The sequence below is a fragment of the Calidris pugnax genome, unplaced genomic scaffold, assembly GCF_001431845.1.
Source record: "Calidris pugnax isolate Ruff unplaced genomic scaffold, ASM143184v1 scaffold49, whole genome shotgun sequence".
In the NCBI taxonomy this organism is placed as follows: Eukaryota; Metazoa; Chordata; class Aves; order Charadriiformes; family Scolopacidae; genus Calidris; species Calidris pugnax.
In genome coordinates this window covers 3,592,723-3,616,861 of record NW_015090798.1, presented here as the reverse complement: position 1 = coordinate 3,616,861, position 24,139 = coordinate 3,592,723, and the positions used below count along the sequence as shown (strand labels likewise).

The 24,139-nt window shown below is 39.1% G+C and overlaps 1 protein-coding gene across 1 annotated transcript in view; it reads right to left on the bottom strand.

Moving 5' to 3' along the window:
• Window positions 1-24,139, bottom strand: part of LOC106885124 (cytosolic beta-glucosidase-like) — a gene marked incomplete at its 5' end in the record, with an annotated part of 140,438 nt that overhangs the window by 96,735 nt on the left and 19,564 nt on the right. The window contains 1 exon segment of the mRNA XM_014937042.1: window positions 7,519-7,583. Coding sequence (XP_014792528.1) covers window positions 7,519-7,583 — 65 coding nt within the window.

Below are 24,139 nucleotides of genomic sequence, written 5' to 3'. Positions count from 1 at the left end.
TGTCCTTTATGCTATATGTTTCTATATGATCGGCTGCCCTTTAAATCCAAATATTATTTATAGCATGAAAAGCACAATGATTCCTGACCCAGAACCATATCATTAGAAGAGCCTGAAAGGAGCTAGTCCATTAAAGTATAGGATATTAAACTGTTTTGTTTGTCTAGAAAATGCACAATCAGCCCTTCAAACTTTTGCTGTGTTACCTGTAATTAATACTAATTAAGGCTGAGACTCTCAAATATGAAATGGTTGGGAAAATCTGCAGGGTTTGGTTTCCTATTTGTCAACTTTTATTTGAAAACAGCAGGTTAAATTCTGATCTGAGGAACGTTTAGCCTCAAACTATCATGCAGATTGTTTTGTATCTATGTAATTGCCAATTGCCATTGCTTTGGTCAAAACTCCTGAACACTTTTTATTGCTAATTTTGGCAATAAACCTGTTAATTAGTTAATTGTAAAGCGTTAGTGAATCAAGTAAAAAGGATCCATCTGTTTATAAAATAAGATTTCTTCTGGGCATAACATTTACAAACCACGGTGGCAGACACCATACCACCTATTTATCGATAAAGTCTCTCACTTCTTTTAGAGCTGAAATGTGACTTTGAGGGAGATTTGTAATATATCACACACAGTTAATACCATCACAGTTTTAATATCATCAGGGGGGGTTGAGAGAGCAGCAAAGACCTCTACCCCCTCTCTTTTCTCTGCCACTGATGTGGATCTGGCATAGACCGATAGCAGCCAGAGACGCGGCCATATGAAAAGCTTTCAGCTCTCAGAACAAATTCACAGTATCTCCAGCTGGAGAAGAATGTTAAGAACACAGCACATCTACCATTGCCTTAAGTATTATTTCCATGGGCAGACTCAGAAGCCAAATGAAGTACCAAGTTTGAGGGAATTTTGCCATTGACTTGAATGGTGGGAGCAGGATCATAGATTTCTCCAGGTGAATGCATAAGCAGCCTAGGAAGCTTACACTGCTGCTACTTATCTTTTCCATGGCCAATTAAATAGTCTTCTTTTCTCGGAGCTGTCAATGTGGCAGCTTTCATGAGCACTAAATTCATCCTTTAAGGAGAAAACATGTTAAAAAAAATGTAATGTCTTTTCTGATTTAAAGATACTGTAGAAAAAGACCTCTTTTCAATACAGAAAACAAATCTCTTGTATATTCATGTGGATTACAGAGTAGTTTCCATACCAAAATATTACATTTCTTTTATCAGAGCAAAGTAAAGATGATACAATATTCTTGTCTGAGATTAAAAAATATATAAGAATGGAATATTGATAGCAACATACAATATAAAGGAGGATTGGATGATGTACTATGGGAGCTGATAAGAATTATATGGCTCCTAGCAGAGAAGTAAAATGACATAAAAAGATAGAGACTGATGGCAACAGGAAATGCATCTATAAAGGGGATCACAGGAGTAAACAGGGAATAAGTTTGGATAACAGCAGACTGGCATTTAAGGGATAATACTAATTGAATTATGCATTGTAGCCAGGTAGGGCAGACTGATGCTTCTCAATGCTGAAGAACAGCTGGGGCATCTGGGCCTGCAGTGGTAGCCTCCGTTTCCCCAGCCTTTCCCCAAGAGTCCAAAATTTGCATAACATCAGTTGTTAATAGCTGTTGTCACCCACTTGTTCCACTTTGGGAGCTATAAATGGCTCTCTAAAAAGATGGGGAATTAGACCACGTTTGGAGTGGGAAATCATACGAGACCAACTCCAGAAGCTGTGAAGAAAACTACCACACATGGAAAGAGAAAATGTCTTTTCATAGTGGGTGACTCATCTAAATCTCATCATCTAAAATCAGACATCTAACCTAAGCTATTCATCTAGAGCCCTTCTGAGGTTAAAGGAGAGGTCTGGGGACACTTCCAAAGCACTATTTAGCCCTCCCATTTTTTGTTTCAGTCTTGGGATGGATACAGTCTGGAGGCCACTATTAATGTTGAGGTGGAAACCAAGCACCACATCAATGGAGGAACAAGAGACCACACTAAAGAAATGACTGGCATGCTTTGAAATTAAGAAGAAGGTCCTGCTGCCACTGCAGTGGTCCTAACTTGTGCAGCTGACCCTCGTTGGCTGTGGCTCTGCCCTGGCGATTGGTTAGAGCAGGTTAGCTGATGAGACTCAGGAGCCACCTGACATCTGCCTCTCCTCCTGTAGGAGGCCAGCCATTAACACTGAGTGAAGACCTAGTTGATAATTAAAGTGCATACATTTGGGAGGTCTGAATTCTTGTTGTGATGCCTGCTTTCCAGATATCTGACTTTCTGCAGTGCCATTTGGAGCCTGGAACAAGATGCCTGGTTTACCCTACACAGCACCCATGGAAAGAGGGACATCTTCAAGAGGGGATGTCATTTAGGGAGGGAGGCTACTGGGAGCCCCGAGCAGGTAGTCAGAAAGCTCAGAGCTTGCCTCCACCTGTGATTCATTATGGCAAAATCTATTGCAGGAATTAGGCTTCTGGAGGTGTATGAAGGACATATTTCCCTGTTGAGAAGCAAGATTAGTGATACTTTTCTGCAGACTGTGAAGGACATGGAGGTGATGGGAACACCCAGCAGCACCAAATACAGCAAGATCAGGCTGGCATGAAGTGAACCCACAGACTAACTGGCAGACACCTTTGCATCAGAAGTTTCTTTACAAATGTTTAATCATCAAGACTGCTGGTCAGGTATGACCAGTCTTTGCTTGGACTTGGATGCCAGACCCAGTGTCATGAGGTATCTGATGAGGAACAGTGACAAAATAAATCACTTTTTAGAAGGGGTAAGGAACAGCTCACAGCAGTAATCTTCAGTTGGAAAAATGACCTTTTCACAGTGTCAGCATTTTAGATGGGGAAATATTAATTTGCTCTTGAAACACTGATATGCTTTTGACACAGCCTGTGGAAGGCTGCAGTTCAACTCAAGGTTCTACAGAGCTACAGATGGTTCAGGGAGTAAGGGCATGGACACATCTACAGAGAACACGAGTGGCAGGACCAAACCGAGAGGCTCATTTTTAAAATCCTAACTCTGGGAATGTGTAGTCAGGAATATGCTTCAGTGACATTTGAAGTTAGCTCTGGTTCCTCCTGCTTCCATGGACAACAGTTCTCACTCCAGGTTTTGTAAGAAGGGGTTCAGCATGCTGCTTTATTGCAGCTGCCTGGAATAGAAACTGTTTTTAAAAACAAAATAAACAACATCCTGTCCCAAACACACACACAAAAAACCCACTACATGACATACATTTCACAGTGGAAAACCAAACCGTGCCACATCCATCAGAAAAACTGATTTCAAGAGATTTTAGAAGTCACCTTGAACACCTTAATTGGAAGAACAGTGAGTAATACTCAAAATATCGTTGTTGTTTGTAGGCTTGAAATTCAAATGTTTTACTAGCTACTTTTCCTCTAAATCTTGGCACACTACTTTATTATTATGTAGTTTCTTACAAATGTTGGTCACTGGGAACCTTAATTTTCAATATAAGCGTCATTTAGAACATTAATTTTAAAATATATTGGCTGTACTTTTTTAAACAAGTTAGCGATATTTTAGGACAGGTTGGGAAGCTACCATCCTTGACAGGACTAATTTAATACCCATCATAAAATTGGTAACAGGGTAAAAAGAATGGAATTATAGGGGGAAATCCACCAATGAGAGCTTTAGCCTATTCAGAACAGTACTAATATAATAGACTGAACAAATCAGCTCTATAAATTTCCGTCAGTGTAGAGTACCCATACAAGGTCTCATGCATCAGCTAAAGTAAAATGAGGTCCTTGTACAGACCCTGTGAACGGGAGAGAATTTCACCCCCAACAGCTGAAAAAATGCCTCTCATTCTGATTGCATCAGAAAATTAATTCTCTCCATGCTCCAGCAAAACTGAAACTGGTTCAGTCATCAACGCGATATTTTGCATAAGACAGTTTATACTACATTCGCAAATAAAGTGGTTTCAGGCTAAACAGAGGATTTCTGCTGTTTCCTTGGTAAAATCTGGTTAATAAAAATATTGACATGTGCAGTGTATCAACTGATGTAAGCAGGAGTTATATAATGAAATAAGACCTTGACAATAACATTGTTGAGGCACATGAAGATATACTAGTATAGAAGAAAATGAAGAAAAATGTCAGGAAAATTACTGAAAGCAAGAAAGCAGAGCTTTAGCAAAAGGCTAAGGAGCAGGAAGGGAGACTGAATGAATATGGAAAACGCAGCATGTTTTGGGCTTTATTTTCAGGAAGAACTGGAACAAAATTTCTAATACAAAGATATTTATGCTACAGAGAAACTGCACCAGATCACCAAAAATTAAAAAAAAAAAAAACAACAAAGGAAAAGAAAAAAACATGGGAGAGAGGCAGTAGGACATTGAGTTTGAAAAATAATTTTGAAGAGTATTGAGTACTATCTGCCTAACAAGCCTGCTAGTGATGGGGCTTGGGGTCCTGTCCATGGGGCTTAGCGTCCCACAAAGGGCCTGTGTACTCCAGCCTCCTGCAGGAGGGTTGATTTCACTCAATATGCATATCGCATCCTCCTAATTATCCATCTCTTTGTATTAATGATGAAATAATACAATCTTCTATTTTCTCTAATTAAGTTTATTATGGAGACATTTTTATGTGCCTATTTTTGAAAAATGAAATTTCATTAAAAGTCAGTGTATCAGATCTTATTAATTCTATTACATTACAACATGAAACATTTCATCAGGAAAAAAAAAAAGACTGAATCAAAACCAACCCTAGACTTTGATAATACAGATAAAAAAAATCCAATGCATTCACTTTTCAATCTCATTTTAAACACTGCAAAACTTTCCTCACGCAAAGTTTCAAAATCAATAGAGAATGACTTATCACATTCTCCTACAGAAGCATATTTCGTCTACTTTGCTGGGGATTTTTTCCCCTGAAAACACTATGAAATGCCGATGCGTTTTGCTAAGCCATTTTTTTTCTTCTTCTGGTAATTAGGAAAAACTAGATAAATAAATTGATATCAATCACCTTTGGGAAAAGCAGGTTGGACTAAAAGACCTTTTAATAATTGGAATGGCAGTGCACTTTGCATGTTGTCAGCGCTCAGTGACAATTGCTACGAGACAATTGATACACGGTGACGTTTTCTTTGTCATTGCTGGACAGTAGGGACTTTAGCACCAACGATTTTCTGCCATCATCCGAAAGTGATAGGGGCCTATGAATGGTCGTAGCAAGATAAAGAATCCCTTGATATCCCGTAGAGGCACCGCAATGTTTTGCTGCTCTCCTGACATGTTCCACAGCTGTGACTCCAGGGCACACACAGCTGAATGGTTTTGCTGAGGTTTGGAGTCTTCTCCTGAAGATTTTTTTGTTGCTTCTCGTGGAGATACAGCTCAGCATCACCGGGGCACTGCTTGCATGAAGGATGGATCACGCCGGGTGGCAGAGAGCAGCAGAAACACCAGGCTGCTGCCGGGGACTGAGGGATGCTTATTTTGCTCTTTCAGAAAAGGAAGTCATAACCGATTTGAGCAGTTGTAGCAGAATATATAGGCTGTGTCAGGAGACCGAAAATTTCACTTGTAAAACACAGAGTAGAATGACTTGTAGCACATACCTAATTGACTCAAATTGCTTATTTTGGTTTTCTGTAAACCACAAATTTATGTCATATAATTTCAGCTGTTTTCCTTGTGCAGCAGTTTGTCATTCTAGAAGGAAACACAGTCCCTAAAATTATATATACAAAACCTTTTTTTTTCAGACTTATTTCTTGTGCTGGAATGACTGAGATACAGTATTAAAGGTTTAGGGAGAATAAATGACTGTTTCTGATTAAGCTTCATCCTGCTTATCTGTTAACTGTGTATTGTTGATCACTGTAGTTGGGGTCCGTAGACCACATTTATTCTCCCAGGGCAATCTAGCTCACTCAAAGTCCACCCTCAAAGCTCCTCTCTCTTTTAGGCAACTCTGTGTTGTGGGCAGAGAGACTGTCTGGCATTAACAGAAGTTTGTTCAGGAGCATCTCATTCACCATAACTCCTGTATTTGACCTGGTAGATGAAGATTGAGAACAGGACACTACTCTCTCCTCAATACAGCAGACACACGGATATATTGGAGACAGTCCAGTGAAGACAGAGATGACGAAGGGACAGGAGCACCTCTGCCATAAGGAGAGGCTATGAGAGCTGGACTGTTCTATCTGGAGAAGAGAAGGTATAAGGGGTGAAGATCTCACCAGTGTACATCAATAGCTGAAGGGAGAGTGCAAAGAGGATGGAGCCAGGTTCTTTTCAGTGGTACAGAACCAGAGGCAACAGGCACAAACTCCCATGGAAGAAATTCCATTTAAAAATAAGAAAAAACTTTTTTTTTGCTGTGGGGGTGTTGAAGCACTGGCACAGGTTTCTTAGGGAGACTGGGGAGTCTCCATCTTCAGCAATATTCAAAAGCTCTCTGGACATGGTCCTAGGTGGATGGCTCCAGGTGTCCCTTCCTGAGGGAGAGTTGGATCAGATGACCTCCGGAAGTCTCTTCCAACCTCAACCATTCCATGATTCTGTGAATTCTGTGCATGCCAAGAATGAGTGGATAAATGCACTTTGATGATACCAATTCATCATCGTTTATGTGAACCTAGTGCTTCCCGGGAGCTAGAGATTCATTGCAAGTAAGGCCAGGAGTGCTTGACTCTATTGCACAGTACTTTGATGCAGATAAGACATTCACAGGACATGTTGTTTGTGAACAGGACAGTAAGAAATGGGAAACGTTCCAGGAGATGGCTTCCCCTGGGGCTGAAACAGGGTATGCAGCCTGCCAGGCTGAAAAGGTCTAGAGCTATACGTGGCATTTGTCAGAGTGACCGGGATCCGGCCTGTAGGCCTACTGTTTCCCTGAGCTGACCTTTGGAAGAAATCAATCCCTTTGGCACCTCCCCTCCCAGCTTTCCAAAGTGTATAGCAATAAGGAAAACATGGGCAAGAGACTAGCAGCATGCCAAAAAGAAATGCAAACATGGCTGGCAGATAGAAATTTTCAACCGAATTGTCCAAAGAAATAAAAATTCGAAAGTAGCAATATTCAGAAGAAAACCCAACATAGACAACCATGAAGTTTTTCCTTTGCCCTGCCATCTCCAATGAGGATGCTGCACCAAAGATGGAAGTCACACCCACAACACCTGGAAAAGCAGCAGGTGTGTCTTGTGCACAGCCCTGCTTGCAGAAGATGCATACAGATATTTCTGCCCACTTGCTGTAAAAAAATCAGTTCAGCAAACAATCCAACAAGTGAAAATAAAGAAAACCTATGTCTCAAACAATGCAGATCCAGGCTAGCAGATAGAGCACCAGACTAGACAAATAATTAAGCTTCTACCTACCTGAGTGTGCTGGTTCTTCTGAGATTTCACGACTCACGTACACTGTCTTCACAGCCAGCCTATGGGCTGTAAATATTTGGTTTTGCGGAAGGCAACATCAAATTCCTTTTGAAGTTCTTCTTTACCACCAGGTTCTTCCATACAGCCAGTGCTGTTCCAGCAGTATCTCCACAAGGACAAAGAAATACAAAGGGACAGCCAAATTAGCTGCAAGGTGCAGTAAATGTGTGGTTACACAACCTAAACTAAAGGCACACTTAAAGGCATCTCTTTATCCCCTTCCTGAAGTTTACCAGTTGGTTTGCTCTAATTTTGTTCCAGAGTGCCCTCCAGAGGGTAAACGGTGACTGTGAAACTGTTCTTAAAATACAACCTTGAGGTGGGCAAAGACATCCCTCTTAATCTGCTCTTGGGAACCCAAGAGAGACCCCTTCAGCTCTGTCTCCTCTTCCAAGTGCCAAGTCCCTGGCTCCCCGGCTGAAGGTCAGACCATCTCTTTTTGCTCTCTCCATTCCTGCTTTCTTCTTACTGTTCAAACACACAATAAAGCCCGGAGAGACTCCCAGAGAGATTTAACAGCCTTAACACAGTGCCATGGAGATGATCTACGGCGTTCCAGTCTTCTCCATGGGCAGGCAAAAATGATACAGGATCTGTGAAAGATCTGTGCCTTTCTAAATACTGCTGAGCACACGTATTCATAGATCTGAATTACTCCCTTGCCTGCCCCTTTTAGTGGGAGGGATGGGATACAAATACATGCAATAAATTCTAGTTACGTTGCTTGATGCATCACTTTTCACATCATCCAAATAACTCTACGGGAGGAGATATTACTCATTTAATTTGTTCCACATCTTGGGACTCCCCAGACAATGTGGTGAAAGATGGTTGAAGAATTCTAGTCAAATTTTTAGTTTGGCCCTTTGGATTCAAGCTGCAATGAGTGGCTCACGTATGAACCAAGTTCAATTCTGTTTTTTCACTAGGAAAGAACTCTATTAAAAAAGCTTTCAGTATTATTTACAACAATAAAAACAGGATAGAATGCCTGCTGTCTTAAAGGCTGATAATGGTACAGAGATTACAAACTGCAGTTTCAATAGAGTTGTCTCTGTCTGCTTGAGAAGTAGCCTTTTTACACCATAGGGAAGCTAACCATTTCAGCTATTTCATAATATCAGTAATGAAAGAATTGCTCTTCCATTATAACCCCATTTTATGTATAAAGCACAAAGCAGAGCCTCTGTTTCATTATTGCTTAATTCCAGAACAAATGTTATCCTCTTCCTTTCAGAGAATTACGAACTGTGTCTTTATTTACTTGCATGGCACATTTTTCACACATTTGACAGACCATTGCTCATGTTCTTCATTGTCATGGTATTAGTGAAATGTAGCATAAGCTTTAAATTTGCGACTGCTGTCCAATCAATAAGAAGATCACACCATCCGAATAATGCTATGATATGTGACATTATCTATTCAACTGTTCTATTTCTTGGGACTTGTGAATACTGTCACATTGAAAATGAACACCATTTGCGCTGACAGATTTTTCCTCCATTCAACACTTTTAATGAATATATTTCAAAATGAGGTACCAGATTAAATAAATTTCATGTCATATCAAACCAGAGATATTAACGTTATTTGTAGCAGCAAAGTTCCAAGTAAATTACACTGAACTTACATATGCAATGCATTTAGCAAGAATAGGGTTTTCAAATAGCATAAATCTTGTTGGATGTCAACTTGCCACAGCAGTGATATGTAGACCTTATTCTCCGTATTTTCATGACAAGAACAAAAGTGCGCTTTGGAATAGTTTCCTAATGTATCAAATTAGTATCCAAACCAGAATTTACTGCCAACACAGAAGTTTACTAAGGAACTCCAGTCAAAGACTCCTGTATCTTTTGTTGCCCAAGCAATGCTATTGTCATTCATTCTCGCCATAAAGTCTTCTATATAGATTTTTTTTCCAGTGGCCATGCTATTTTAATGTGTGCATTGGATCTAACCATCTTTTCCCCTCCATGAGGTATCCTTTCTAACAGAATCATGCTGTTTCTGGAAGAATGGCTCATGGGTAGGCTCTCATTGGACTTATCACGTCTCATCCCCACAGGGCATAGAACATGTTTCTGGTACTACAGGAATTACTCGTACAGAAGAAAGCAGTACCTTCAGCCAGGTCTCACACAGCAAGATAATGTAGCAAACTTCTTGTGTGAAAAAGTTTAAAAATGGATTAATCTTTTGCTGAGTATGATATCTTGGTGCATGAAGGCTTTCAGTGTCTTCAGATAAGTGCATCTTTGTCTTTCAATAAAGATAGTCCTAACAGGGTTAAATGAAATTTATGGACAATAAGGTAAAGATTGACATTAGGAAGGATTATAGGAGCATGGTTCATCAAAACTTATATGATTTCAGTGTTTCAGTAGCCTATTGTATTGTAAAAAATGAAATTGCAAGAAAGATGTCATTCTCAGAGCTGTGCTCTCACTATTTCTATAGTGCAAGCAAATCAATTCACATTCCATTATAGTAATAAGAACTGTATATTGTAAAAATACACTTACAAGGAACTGGAAATATAATATAGAGTTCCCATCACAGACCCATTTATTGCTGGTGTAGTGCTAAAAAAAAAGTTTTCTGTTCTGTCTGACGCTACCTTATTATACAAAGGCATGTAAAACCTGCTGCGTGAAAAGACCTGAGGCCAGATTCCTAGAATGAGCTGCGAGCTCCTAACTCTGCTAGAGGTAATATTCAGCAGAGATCTCCCTCATGTCTGACTCTCTCTATATCTACAGCAGAACCTAGAGGTAATATTCAGCAGAGATCTCCCTCACGTCTGACTCTATATCTACAGCAGAACTTGTGAGATGGTCATCCTTTAGAACTGCATTCTCCCAGATGGCAAGGCACTATCTGGAAGTTAACGGCTTCTCAGCAGAGAAATGTCATGCTGTTCAAACATCAGGGGAAAAAAGAGGGAAAAAACATCAGCAAAATTCTCCTATAGGAAAGGCCTGACTTCTGCTTCATTTGTAAAAGAAGTAGTCCCTCTTCCCCTGTCACCTTCCTTTCGTAGTTTCACAAAGAATGAGTTAAGCTTCCTCTCTTGCTTTGGGTGGATGTCATTCTCTCAGAAACGGAAAAAAACCCCAACCATGTAGCCATACTGGCACCATTGCATTTAGTGGGGCAGCCAACAAAGAGAAGATCATCTCTTACTAGCCAAAAAGACGTAGATGTCTGCGAAAATTAAGTCTGAATACATATCAAAATTTCAGTAATTAGAGAGCTAATCATATCCTTAACTGCTGAACCATCTTTCCCTAACATAACAATGCTTTCAGAAAGCCCTTTAGGAATTAATCTCTGAGTCTAGCCTGAGGAAGTATTTTTATGTCCTTAATTTTAATGAAGAGAAAGCAGAAAAATGTTTAGCATTATAACTAATGTCCTCTCTCTCATTTTGTCCACTTGTAAAACAATAAGTTGGTACTTATGTATTAAGTGAGGGCCATAGAGAAGTAGATCTTGATTAAACATGTAAGTAGGTAGACATTTTCCTTCTATACAAATAGATAAAATAAGACACAGATGTTAACTGACTCTCCTCACTAACACAATAAATTAGGAAACAATTTATCAAACCCTCAAGAGACACTCTTTGAGAAAAAATATTTAAAGCTAAGTAGCATGCACCTTTTGTAAACTCTTCTGGAGCCTGGTCACCAGGTCTTTTTCAAGACTTAATATACAATGTGCCAATTATCCAGCACTTGGCAATGTCCATTTGTAAGACTGTAGAATTCCTCAACGTTAGATTGTTCCAAGCTGATTTATATGACAGGTTAAGAAGAAACAGATTGTGTACACCTAGAGCAGTTTTATATGGAAGGAAAGCTTTTATATTTCTTCCTTTTCAGACAATAATCGTGTCACAACACTGTTACAACACAAATAAGTCAAGTTAAAGATGCCATAGAGTGAACTATTTTTTTTAAAAAAAGAAGCTAATTCTTCTAGCAGACTTAGTACCATATTCCCAGAAAGTCACAGTGCTGAAGGGAAAAAGATACTAAAACATTTTAAGGCTACTTTTGCTTTTCATAGATCAGCAATATGTGTTTGCACCACTCACTCAATTCATTGTCTTATGGCTTACTAAAAATGCTATGTATTATGATTTCCTTGTACCTCAAGATTTTTATTCAAATATTAAAAATAAAGTGCTGTTTTTATTCTCTCTCTTTTTAATGTTTTTCTCTGAAGTTTATTGTACTTCAGGCTCTCTATTATAAGCCACGAAGGGCAATTATATCCTAAAGTATGGTGATCACTACTGAATACGATACTCCAGGTGAAGTATATAACTAGTAATTAGGCACTATTAATTCTATTTAGTTTGATTTATTATCTGTTTCTACAGGAATTAAATATAGTGTTCCATCTGATATGTGTACTGCAGTTAGGAATTCAACAGCATGTTAGAAGTGAATGTTATGATAATTCCTTGTTGGTCACTACATTACAGATTTTTTTTAAGTATTAGCCATGAATAAACTATTTGCCCATTTATATATATAAATATTAATAACTGAAACTTTTGACCTTGACAAACTCTGATCACTAGTACTTGAGCTATCTTGAATCACTTCATTTGCGATATTCTCATTAGATAGTCAAATTAGCTCTAAAATATACCTTCTAATTGCCTCTAAAAAAATCCTGGTCCTCTGATGAGTTGACATACTATTTTGACACATGTAGCTGAAATTTTTTTGTATGAAAGCTTTTTCAGCTGAAAAATACTCTTCCAAAATGAAAATTATCAGGTTTTGGGTTTTCACCTTATAAAGTGGTTTTGTTTTGCTATCTTAACAGTGAAAAATGTCAGATTTCGTATTTATTTATTTCATCTCATTTTTAAATTTCATTTTCATTCATCTTAATCTCCCTTTCTTCTGTGTCCCTCACTTTTTACTATTACCTAGTTAGAAGACGTAAAGCAGTAAGAAGCCAGGCAGCACTTCCCTCCTATTACAATTATTGTAGAATAACTAGTATATGATTACTTATAATCTGCAGTAATTTTTTTCTATGAGTGCATGAGATAAAGAGTGAGGTTGGTAACGGGAAGTACCAAAGTACTGTGGTCTTTCCTACCAAGGTAATATCCGTACTCTTTGTTTCTGTAGTGATAGGAGTCAGGTCCTCCATGTGTTATATTTAAGATATATAAAAAATGGGACATAGAAAGATCTGAAGTACCAACCAGCCTTCAAGTTTTCCACTTGGCTGCTACCTAAGCTATAGAGATGAATTTCCGAAGTGCCACAATTTTTGGTAGTCATTGAAGTTTCTCTTGACAGATACACTTTGTTGTGTAGCCCAGTGTGCACCAGTTCTCTCTGGTACCTGCCCTATGCTTAAGGCAAACAAGAATCTGCAGTTAGATGTTCTCCCAGCAAACATTTCTCAGAGCCTGAATGCAGCAAAAGGACCAAGGTCAGACTATCAAGTTCCACTGCCTTTAAGAGGAGAAGCTGAAGTGGTATGCCTGCTATATCCATAGTTTAATGACTACAATCCTCACCACAGATAATCTGTCTGAAAAATAATTGGGCTAGGGGAAAAAAAGATGTGAAAAATAATTGGGCTAGGGGAAAAAAAGAAGGTTTCTTAGCCATGTTAGTTCCACAATCCTATTCATCAAGGTATGTGCCTGAGGAGTCAAGTGAGTGGTGGGGATGAGGCACTGAGGACAGGGCACCTGCTTAGACCAGCCCAGATTCTGACAAAACAGATGTGGAACTACAGGCTCCACTCCACTTGTGAACTGGGCTGGAGGGTCCAGTTCAGCAAAGCATGTAAGCACACATCCAAGAGTCATTAAGGAAGCAGATCTTCATCAAGAGGTCTAACAGAGGTCACTTCATCACAGAGGTCTAACTTTGTATGTCAACTGAGATTCTGCCCCATTAATGACAAAGGACCTGAGCAAGTGCTTAAGGGCTACGGCCAAAAATGATATACTTTGACAAGATATCTCTTTTCTTCCCAAATCCAGTCAGGACTCAGGAGCTACAGAACTAAATAAGGCTAAATAGTTATGTTTAATGGATCACTCATGTTTTGTTGCGAAGCAGCACAGCTTCAGTGACCTGGTTAGAAGAAAAAATTTTTGTCTTTTCTTCCATCCCCTCTCTTTAGTGGTCTGGCTATTAACATATATTCCTGTGAGATGGGTGATGTAACAAAACCCTTTCAAGTTGAGGAAGGACATGAATCCAGGGTCTGAACCTGCGGAGGAAGGAACACAAGTCCTGTCTTGGAGCGAGCCTTTGAGTCCTAGCAAAAAGCTGATATTTGTTCAATTGGGGTCTACAGAGGAAAACTCATGACAGCTTTAGGAGAAAGTTCAGGTCTTGCCACTTTAATCACAAATTGAGAATTAACTAATCACTTTAAAGTTAAACAACTTCTAAAATTACATTCTATAAACAGATGCACTATTAAAGCTGTTTTGTTTTTAGAGTGATTTTGGAGATCTTAATTTGCGTGATCAATTAGTAGAGAGCATGAGAAATATGTGTGGCTCTATGAAAACATTTTTAATTTTTATTTAAACAGAACAGAAATGAAACATACCCTCTTTGGTAATCAGATGACCTTCCAGATTTCCTTGTATAGTATCTATGGATTTTTAAGTATAATTAACAACTTCCATTTCAGTATTTAAGAGCTTCAAGTTCTATTTCTTTGACAGTCAAAAGCTAATCAATCTTGTTCTCAAATGCTAATACAAGCAATTAAAAATAACATTAATTGAAATACTGCAGGGGCTGTTAGGTTTTTTTTTAACCTCATGGCAACACTAATTTACAGTACTAATTAGTGAATTGCCCTTTGTATTATAAATCTTTAGAAGGGAGAACTGGCCTTTAAAGCCCAACAGAGAGGTACAGATGGTCACTGTACTTTCAGTAAGCTTTCATGCTAACTATTAGGATATTCACTCCACCATGTAGACCAAACATGATGGATTATATTGTTTACAATGAAGAATATTAATTTCCGCAAAGAAAAATGCACTGCCTATTTGTCCTGTTGCAAAAACATGCAAATATCCTTTATAGGATAGATGATATTCTGCCCAGTTGTCCTAACTAGAAGAAAGAGTATAACTGCCTCATAAGAAATACAGGAGGGAAAGGTAAATGGACAATTTTATAAAACTGAACAAAACAACCTACAAAACCATGTAACACATAATCTTTTTAAACAAGCATAATTGAAACCTTTTTGCTGTGCAAATAAAAATTTGAAAGAACAAAAAGTAGAATTGAAGACTATCAAATACTAGCTAAAACAATGCAACTATTTACCTTAACCTTTTTTTTCCCCAGAAGATCCAGTGTAACTGGATGATGGCAGCCTTAAGAGATGAGTATAGCTGCAAATTAGTGGTACTGGGTATATTCACATTAACAGGGATTTTGTTTTTAGCAAAACTCAGTCTTCTGTACCCAGTGTACAGTGGTCTCCTGTACCATTGCCAACATGCACTACATGGTCCACTGTAGGTCTCCTAATGCTGAAATCACCAAGAGAGCCAGACTTAAACAATGGCATAAAATTAAACAGAAAAAGGTATAATGTTGATGACATTCTTGGAAAAAATGTGCCTTAAAAAGAGGTGTGGGAAGTGAGGAAGCAAAAAACAAGACAAAAATGTAGAGGGGAAAAGAGAAGATTTTACAATGAGATGAGGAAACCACAGTTTCATAGTCTTGTCTTGATCCCAGCACCACTGTAAAGTAATGGTGGCCAAGGAACCTCAAGCTGTAGGTGGTAAAATCAACTTGCCACCAGTTGTATCGAAGGTCAGGAAGCTAACATTATGACAGAAGCTGGCCAAATATTGAAATATTATTGCAGCTTGTAGCTCATTTGATTCCTAGATCCTGAGAAGCTGAGCTGCATAGAGGTGACATGTGCCAGCTACTGGAAAAGAAAGAGCAATTGTAAGATTAACCATCAGTGCAAGATCTGAATGTAAAGCACTTATTTTTCATCTACTTCCTTCCCCATCTGTAAAATGCAGGATACTTAGCACTCTGAGTCTTAGGAAAGCACTTTAAAGATGAAGCATTGAAGATTCTTCTCAAAGTAAAAGAAAAATATTATTATTTTTTCCTCTCCCCCTCCCTCCCAAATACCAAAAGGAGAAAAAGAAAGTCTTGAGATCACCTTGATGTAATACTGGAACAGGTGAAGTACACATGTCCTTTATAAGTAAAGAAGGGAACAAAGCCAACAACCTTCCTTGCTTATATATTAAGTCTTCTGGTATTTTGTGAACAGCTGCAGATTGCAAGTATTGTGTATAAGGGTAAAACAACTTGTTTTTAATCTTAGCATCAGAGCTAGGTGATTTTTTTTTTCTAGGAAGTTACAGTCTTTCCACATTACTTTTCTTATTGTAAATCCTTTTCATTCAAAAAAAAGGTTCAACATTTTTTCTCTCCATTGTCAGAAGGCAGCAGTGCAATGAAACTCTTACTGTGAGAGTGTGATAAAGCAAGGGGTCACTAATATAGAATATGAATCTATCTTAATATATTTTACAGGGATGGAACATCAACTTTTTCTGCATTGTTTCTATCTGAAAACTTTCTGCCTACTCCAGCTTAGGTTGTGCCTTTCTAACATGGGGTTAATTTGAGGTGGCTCTAAAGTAGGCTGGTGCTCCATGAAATTAAATGCTCCTGAGATATTAATCTGAGGGACGTTTCCATTGTTTTTGCCCTCTTCTTCAAAGAAAGTGAGGAGCCAGGGCAGCAACTTGATGCTGGTGCAACGGGACCCCACGTCAGCACTGGCATTTTGAAGAGGTGGGGGTTTGTTCCAGTTATCTGCTGTTCTTTCTCACAGATTTTCTCTGGTGAAGGGGAAGCCTGTTGTCAAAGTTATCAGAAGGCTCACACAAAACATACTGTAAGTTGGACAACTTCAAGAGAAATGGCTGGAATTAAGTGCAAATGTGGAGTGTATATAGGTTCACATTTTTATATTCCAGTTTTAAATGAGTCAATGCCCCAAAATGCAACGTTTACTATTTATAACCTTCCTGTGAATGCAATCCAGAGGATTAGTCTTTCCCTGTTATTCATAAAGAATTCTTGGCAGTAAAGTTGGCAGATCTGAACATAACATTGTGGTACTCGTGGAGGTTGTTTAACTCCCCTTCTCTACACTTACACATGCTCTGGTGTAGAGGCTCTGGTTGGAGGACTACCATAGGGCATTAAAATTCTCTCCTTTTTCTTCACCTCTGTCTATTAAAACTAATCTATACAGCATCCTTCTCCTTCTGTCCTGTAAGCTAATGACTTACAGGACAGTGTTTCCTCATGGTACTAGTTCCATTTTTTTCAAGGATGGGTTGGTTTGGGAGCCTAATCTGGGCAATGGTTTAGTGATGTGAAATTCAAGGTGAGTTAAACACATAATTTGAGAGTTATTTTAATGGAACCTTTCACAACTTCCTCTCAACATGACAGCTTTAACGGGATCCTTGTCTGAAGTGCACTTTCTGCAGCATGGTAGACCAGCAGCACGTATGACTTAACCTCCATACAACCTCTACCCATCAAATTGCCGTTTAAGGAACACACATGCCATGAAGCAAATCAGTGTAACCACATTATTGCTTGATTTCTCAGTGCTTATATATGCTTTGGTGCAGATTTTGTTAAATAACTAAGGCAGGGTTTAAAGAACTTCCAGCAACATTCTAGGTCTTTATTTGTTCATTAATACCAGACTGTATTGCACTCCCCTGTATCATATGTCAGAGGTTTGGCCATGTCTGCATTTGTCTTTTTGCATAAATATGAGGGTGGGTGGATGTGAGACATGGCTAAGAAAAATGATCAAGTAACAATTGCCTGGATAGCTGTTTGGAGATGTTCTTAGAAAAAGTATTGAGGGAAATCTCATGAAATTTTACCATGATCATATAAGCTGGATAATCAAAACCAGGCAAAAAGTAAATAAGGACAACCTGGATTCCTTTGACTGGTTTAACAAAGAAAATAGAACAAACTTAATCTGCTTCTCTCTTCCATATTCCTAGAAACATAATCACAGATGTCACTAATTACACATATGCATAACTTTTTAACAAAATGTAGCACAGGAGATCAATCTCTTAAGAATTAAGGATGTTGCTACCATAAGGCAAAGGAAGAAATGGAAAAAATTAGTCCTTAAAAGTACGTCTAGGTCCATGGCTGCTGCAATTATGTGGATTCAGTAATAGAAATATGTCTCTGTTTTTGTGACAGGAAAATATTGCCTGGGCAAAACCCACAAAAAGCCTGCTGCTGTATGTGAACTGCACAATGTTATGCTTTTGCTAGAAAATAAGCTCTTGAGGAACCTACAGCACATACCTGTCTGTGTCCAATAGACTAAACAGGGAAAGAAGTCTCATCATGTGACTTGTCTGATTTATGATGTGCCTAAATCTTGGGGGAAAAACTTTTTCAAAGTATCAAACCTTTGTTCAAAACAGTGTTGCATGGAAAGGTAACTGGGACTGACGGGGATGTCAGTTGGTCCAAGGAAGCTGGAACAGATATGATAAGCACTGCTTTTCTCTTGTTTCTACTGCTTTTGACTTTAAACTGTAAAAAGGGAGGGGTAAAGGCAAATCTAGCTCAAAGATGAGGCACAAAAAATAATATCCACAGTGAACTTTTGATACACTGCTGTCTTGGTAATAGGACGGTCTCCAAATACAGTGAATTTCATGCTGATACTTTGATTAGAAAAACACATTAGGAGCTCATTATTTCTAAGCCCTAAGCACGATTTTCTAACACTGGTAGTTAAATTGTGCAGCAGCTCTTGCCTGCATAGGCTAGTCAAGACTTCCCTTTTTTTTTTTTTTATTTTTCCCTTCAAGAAGAGTGCCACCATTACAAAATTTTATTAAAGATGCTTTTATTTCAGCTTCAAAGCATGAATACTTCCTATTCCTGAAGATGTACACAGAACACCACTGTAGAGAGGCCTTCCCTCCTTTTGTCATGCCTGACAAAATTTTTCTTATTTGGGATATCTTTTTATACCAAACATATCTAGCCAGAACTGAAGAAAATATCGCTCTACTGGTTAGCCACTATCTTTCTTTAACTGGCTGCTGTGATATCTGGATACTATGATGACAGGCACTTTATAAATAGGCATAGTTCTCCCTGTCCCTATCACACCATTTATCACTGTGTTTGGAAGATCTTCTAATTACTCTGCCATTGTAGGTGGTCGCAGTAGCTGAAGGAGTTGCTTTAGGTATACTGCCAAGTATCTAATTTGTCTTGTCATCCTTCACATTAAGTGCCTGTTTCTTGTAGGGTCATTTCTCTGTGCTCATTCTTCCTTGATAGCTCTGTTACCTTTGACACCACAGGCCACTTACTACTCCACAAGAAACTCCCACCCTTAGGTTTATGTGACACCAACTTATTGTCTCTTCGTCTGGCTGCCAGCATCAGAGAGTTAGTGCTGATGGATCCTCTATTTCTGCCCCGTCTCTGCTGGCACCTCTCAAGGCTCTGTCATCATTCCCTTTGCCCTCCTCCCAGCCACTGCTTGGGTGTCTTTGCCAGCTGCCCTGGACCCACTTATTTCCCAGGGCTAATGACTCTTAAATCTGCTCTTCTGCCCGTTTTTTCAGCCTTGTTTCTGTGGCACCTTCCCGCAGCTTCCTTGGGTGTTGCATGCCTAAGGATGAATGTGGTGCCTTAACCATGACAATTGTCCTCCTTATCACCAGCTTATGCACCCCTCATGGTTATTCTGACTACTTCTTGCAACCATTTCCTTCTAAGATATTGTTACCTCCCACCACTGTTCTTCCATTTCCTAAATTTTATCCAAGTTCTTTCTCAATGAACAGAATGGAACTTTCTCTGACCTTTAACCTCCTTTGGCATTGTCTTCTGTTCTGTCTGTTATAAAACTTGTTCATCAAGGCTATTCCCTACCTCCTTTCAAAAGCAGCAAATCTGGCGTCTGTGTATGCTGAAGTCTTTTGAGACTTAATTTGAAAAACGTAGAAGAGTTTTTTTATTCAGAATATAGTATATTTTTAAGCCATTATGATAAAAACAATGAATACATGTAACACTATCAAAAATGTTTACTTGGTAAAATGTGTCTCTGTGATAGTAGCATCCATATTTTCATGAACACGGTAAAAGATTTTCTACTGCAATGTGATTTACAGTAATTTCTGATTCTTTTCATCTGAAACTTAGAGCTGTAGAAACCGGTGACTTGGTAATGTCATCTTCCAGCCTGAAATTTCAGCAAAGTTGATATCTCTGTCTTGTCTCCCAAAACTGATGAGAGAGCAGAGATGAATTTTCAACCCGAGTGCTGCACACTGTAGGCAAATATTCCCACAGGCCACCTCTGACTACTCTCCCAGCTTCTGTGATGGTAGATATAGGGGAACATTTTATTTTGCAAATGGCAAGAGTCCTGGCATAAAATAGGCAGAGAAAACTCTTTTTAATTCTCTCATGCAATTATGTGGCTGCGTAGGAATGGAAACAGTTGATTAAATGACTTATCTGGCAGACGACAAAGGCATCTAGGCATGTCACAGGGAGTTTTGCAATTGGTAATGCTGAGTAAATATTAGGTCATTTTAAGCACATTGAGTCAGATGTGAATCATCATCTTAGTAGTTCACTCAGCAACCCACTGATGGGGTTTGCAGGTATGAAATACCAAAAGTCTACTGGTACCTGCTCAGAGATTTTAAACAGCAGCACTGCTGAGGATTTTCCACTTTCCACTATTTTTGCTTTCATATTACAAGCTGCCCTGCAAAGTTAAACACCAAAGATCAGTCAAGAGGGGTAATGAGACATAGCAAAAATTTCCTGAGAACAGCATTTTCAAAGTGCTGTTCTGAGAGTGACAACTTGACAGCACCTAACGTCTGCGGGACAGGCAGATTTGTAAGTATCAAAGTAAACATCATCAATGAACTACTTGGCATATTAATAAGGGAAAGGATGAGGGGGAAACCCTGGATGTAATGTAATAAACCTGTTTATTACAATCCTGCAGCTTTTATCTGCCTAGAGTCTTAACTGGAAGGTGCTCCAGGTATGGCCACTGATGGCCAAGACCACAAATGTTCAGAACAAATGAGCTCTCCTGTATCCAGGCATGGGATAAATGGACTGACCCTATAGATATGGATACAGATTCCTGCTCTGACTATGCAGCAATCTATAGTGGAACTTACAAGTGAAAAAAAACCCCAAACCCCTGAAATATCTGTCATTGAGTACCAGCCTGGAGGGTTAATTTGTAGAGGAAGGGGTAGTTGAACCGTGTCCCACCATGACAACCTGACGGTCATTTTCCTGTATAAAGCACCTTCTGCTCTCCCTGCCTTAGAGTGTCTTTAGAAGAGCTCCTGGCTTTTTAAGATGCTACTATTAAAAATCATTGGACGGAGCCCAACCTGAGTTCATTTGCATTAAGTATTTAGTCTGAGAGACGGTTATATCTCCCTTGCTTACTCTGCCTTTAGTATACTAACAAAAATGATAGGATGTAGTACCTGCTATGACAATCCTTGTTCTCTGCTAATCTCCTCTTGCCCCTTTGGGCTGCTTTTAAGGAGAGATTGGCTATTCCTTACCAGTACAGCTGGCAAAACTGGATTACTTCACCCAAATTTGTGAAAATTAGAAACCCTTAGACAGTGTCCCATGCTTAAAATGGAAATGTCAAATCTCAGTTTTCATACTGATTTGACAGAAGTCCTTGCACATCAACATTTGCACTTACCTAATTTTACAGTCAGTAAAATTACTGAGTTGCAGGTGCCAAGGTACTTTTTTCCTATTAGGTTGCCATGAATGCTCTTGTTCATCATCAACCAAGCTCATTCTTTCTGAATAAAAGGGAAGGCTTGTACAGTTGTACTGTGCAATCAATACTTATTCAAAAAATAAGATTCCTCATAGACCACAAAGTGAAAACTATGAAATACGCTTCTCTCTGAAAACTTCTGGAGCTGGCATATCACAGTATACAGAATCTCTCTCACTACCAAAAAGCATTCAATCATGCAAATGAAATGTAGAGGCAAATGATATATACGGATTTAAATAGTTGTTTAATAATCAAGAGAATAAAGATGAACGTTAATTTAATACCGTGTGCATTACTATGCCTCTTACCTGGACAGAGTTAGAAAATTGGGAAGAAACACAAAGGGGGAAAGACTGACCTGAACAATAGAATGAGATTGAACTGATGCTTAGATCTCAACAGTGTAAACTAACACACCACAAGAGAAAGACCAAAAAAAGGAAATAAAAATTCCAGTGAGATAAGTGACAATCTGGGCTGCTAACATAGAAGTATGACATAAAGACAGCCGTACAGCATCACAATTGTCATACTTTACAGAAGTCTAAATATTTGAATTGTATTTCTCTGTGTGGAAATATGCAGGAAGAATCAGGAAATGGCATCAAAAAATACCTAAAGAAGTTTTCAAAATCTGTACATCCACTGAGATTCAAAAGGAATCCATTCTCTTTTGTGAATGGTGAAGGGACAAAAATGATCAATACTCACTCGGGTAAATTTGAAATTTTTGTCCCAGCTATACTGATACCATCTGAATGGAGACTTAAGGGTTGTACTGGTGTAAGAGAAGGACAGATTTACCACATCACGCTCACACACCTAACACAAACCACACTTTAAACAAGTATGTCCAAACTGACATAAAGCCTGGGTTTCAGTTCTGATTGCTGATTTCTTATTGTAAAGAAACAATTTAAATTTGAGTGTGACTTTCCCCATCACCAGTCAAATACAGACTATTTTTTTCTCAAAGCAAGGTGGGGGCAGGAGGAGGAGGAGCAGTATTAAGAGTCCAGTAACACACACTGGCTTCCCCAAAATAGATGGATGAAGACAAGAAGAAAAACATTTTTGGTACAGAAACAGATTTGCGTTTAAAGCCTCTAAGGAATTATTAAAACCCTAATGAATGTTTTTAATTAACATTCACAGTGTCCTTTTAAGTGAAATCATTTAGGAGTTGCAGTGGAAACCTGTTAAACAAATTGCTAGTTGGGGAAAAAAAAATATCCAACTCTGCCTGTTAATAGCTCCTCTGTTTCAGATGGCTCCACACAACCCACTCGGCATCTCTGGGAACTGAGAGTGGAAGATTTAACCAATATTTAGGTAATTTTAAAGAGGAGATGTGGGCTAAATTTACACCCAGATGATGCAAACCGGTGGCTACAGTGCAGACATGCCAGGCTAAACTAGCAAATAGATGTCTCTCTGCACCCCGGACCAGTAAAGAGAAGAGGTACTTTAAATAGATCATTTTCTTTAATGGATCAATATTCTATTGTTTTACAGATTCAGGTACACTCCGTGGTTTGGCTGGTAAAAAAATCAATACAGAGACACAGTGTCATTTGTGCAGCTGGGACCGGCGCAGGGCAGCAGGATGCAGCAGCAGAGTCTCTCCTTCAGCTGCTCTCCAGCCATTCCCCAGCTCCTCCAAAAAATCTCCCACAGCTCCTCACGTTCCACAGGACCAGCAAAGCCTTCACTGCTCCACACCATGAACCCCTTCTCCCACACAGAGAGCAAAAAAAGTCACCTCTGGCGCAGGGCTGTGGTTATTACTTACGGGGGGCTAAACCAAGGGTTTGGTTTCACAGTGTCAGGCTCGCTTTCATTTATTTTTTTTTCTGAAATCTTCTGCATTAACTCTAGCAACCGTGCAGCATAGTCGTACCTGCGGCTACCCGTCACAAAGAGGGATGTCCCCCGTGTTAGAACACCGTTTGCCTTTGTTGCACACAGAGCTGATGCTCTCCTAGAGTATGTTTTGTACGTAATTTATAAACACTGCTCATAAATTAATAAAACTAAGGTTCTGGAAAAGCTTTTTGTTTAAGTAAAGACATTTTTCATATCATATTAATCTTCTCTATTAGAACTTTCAAACAGGTGCACACGCGTTGCTTATTTAAAAGCAATAGATTAAGACTGAGGGAATTAAAATGGACTTTCCGTGGCTAAAACTCCCCGTGAAAGGATGTAGCAGAACACTGCCACCTCCAGTTACAGATCATGCACAGAATAGACTGGCTGTATTATTCACACACTTAGAATAAAGGAAACCAGGCACAAGCTCTGGCGATGGGCTCAGCCTGACTGTCAGCGAAGAGGCACATACGCGTTGGAGCCTTTGATCAGGGATGACTTTTAAAAAAATAATAACAAAAAATTGACGCCACAGAAACAAATAAACCGTCACTCCCCACACACTTGTAACAGCGTGTTGCCGTGTCAGTGAAATCCTTACGACTGGGGACTGTTCAATTAAGGACTCTAATCTCTAACTTCAATGCTTTCCCCGCTCAGCTCACATCGGGTATACGGAAAGGGAATTTGCCTTCCCGTTTTCCACACGTCGTTGCTGTTTAGTTGTCTAGGATGAGCTGTCTTGAATATTTATAAAATTCTGAGGGGAGCCTATGACATGGGAAAACGTGCCGAGGGAGGGGATGTCAGGCCAAATCATGAGGGTCTGTGACCCACAGA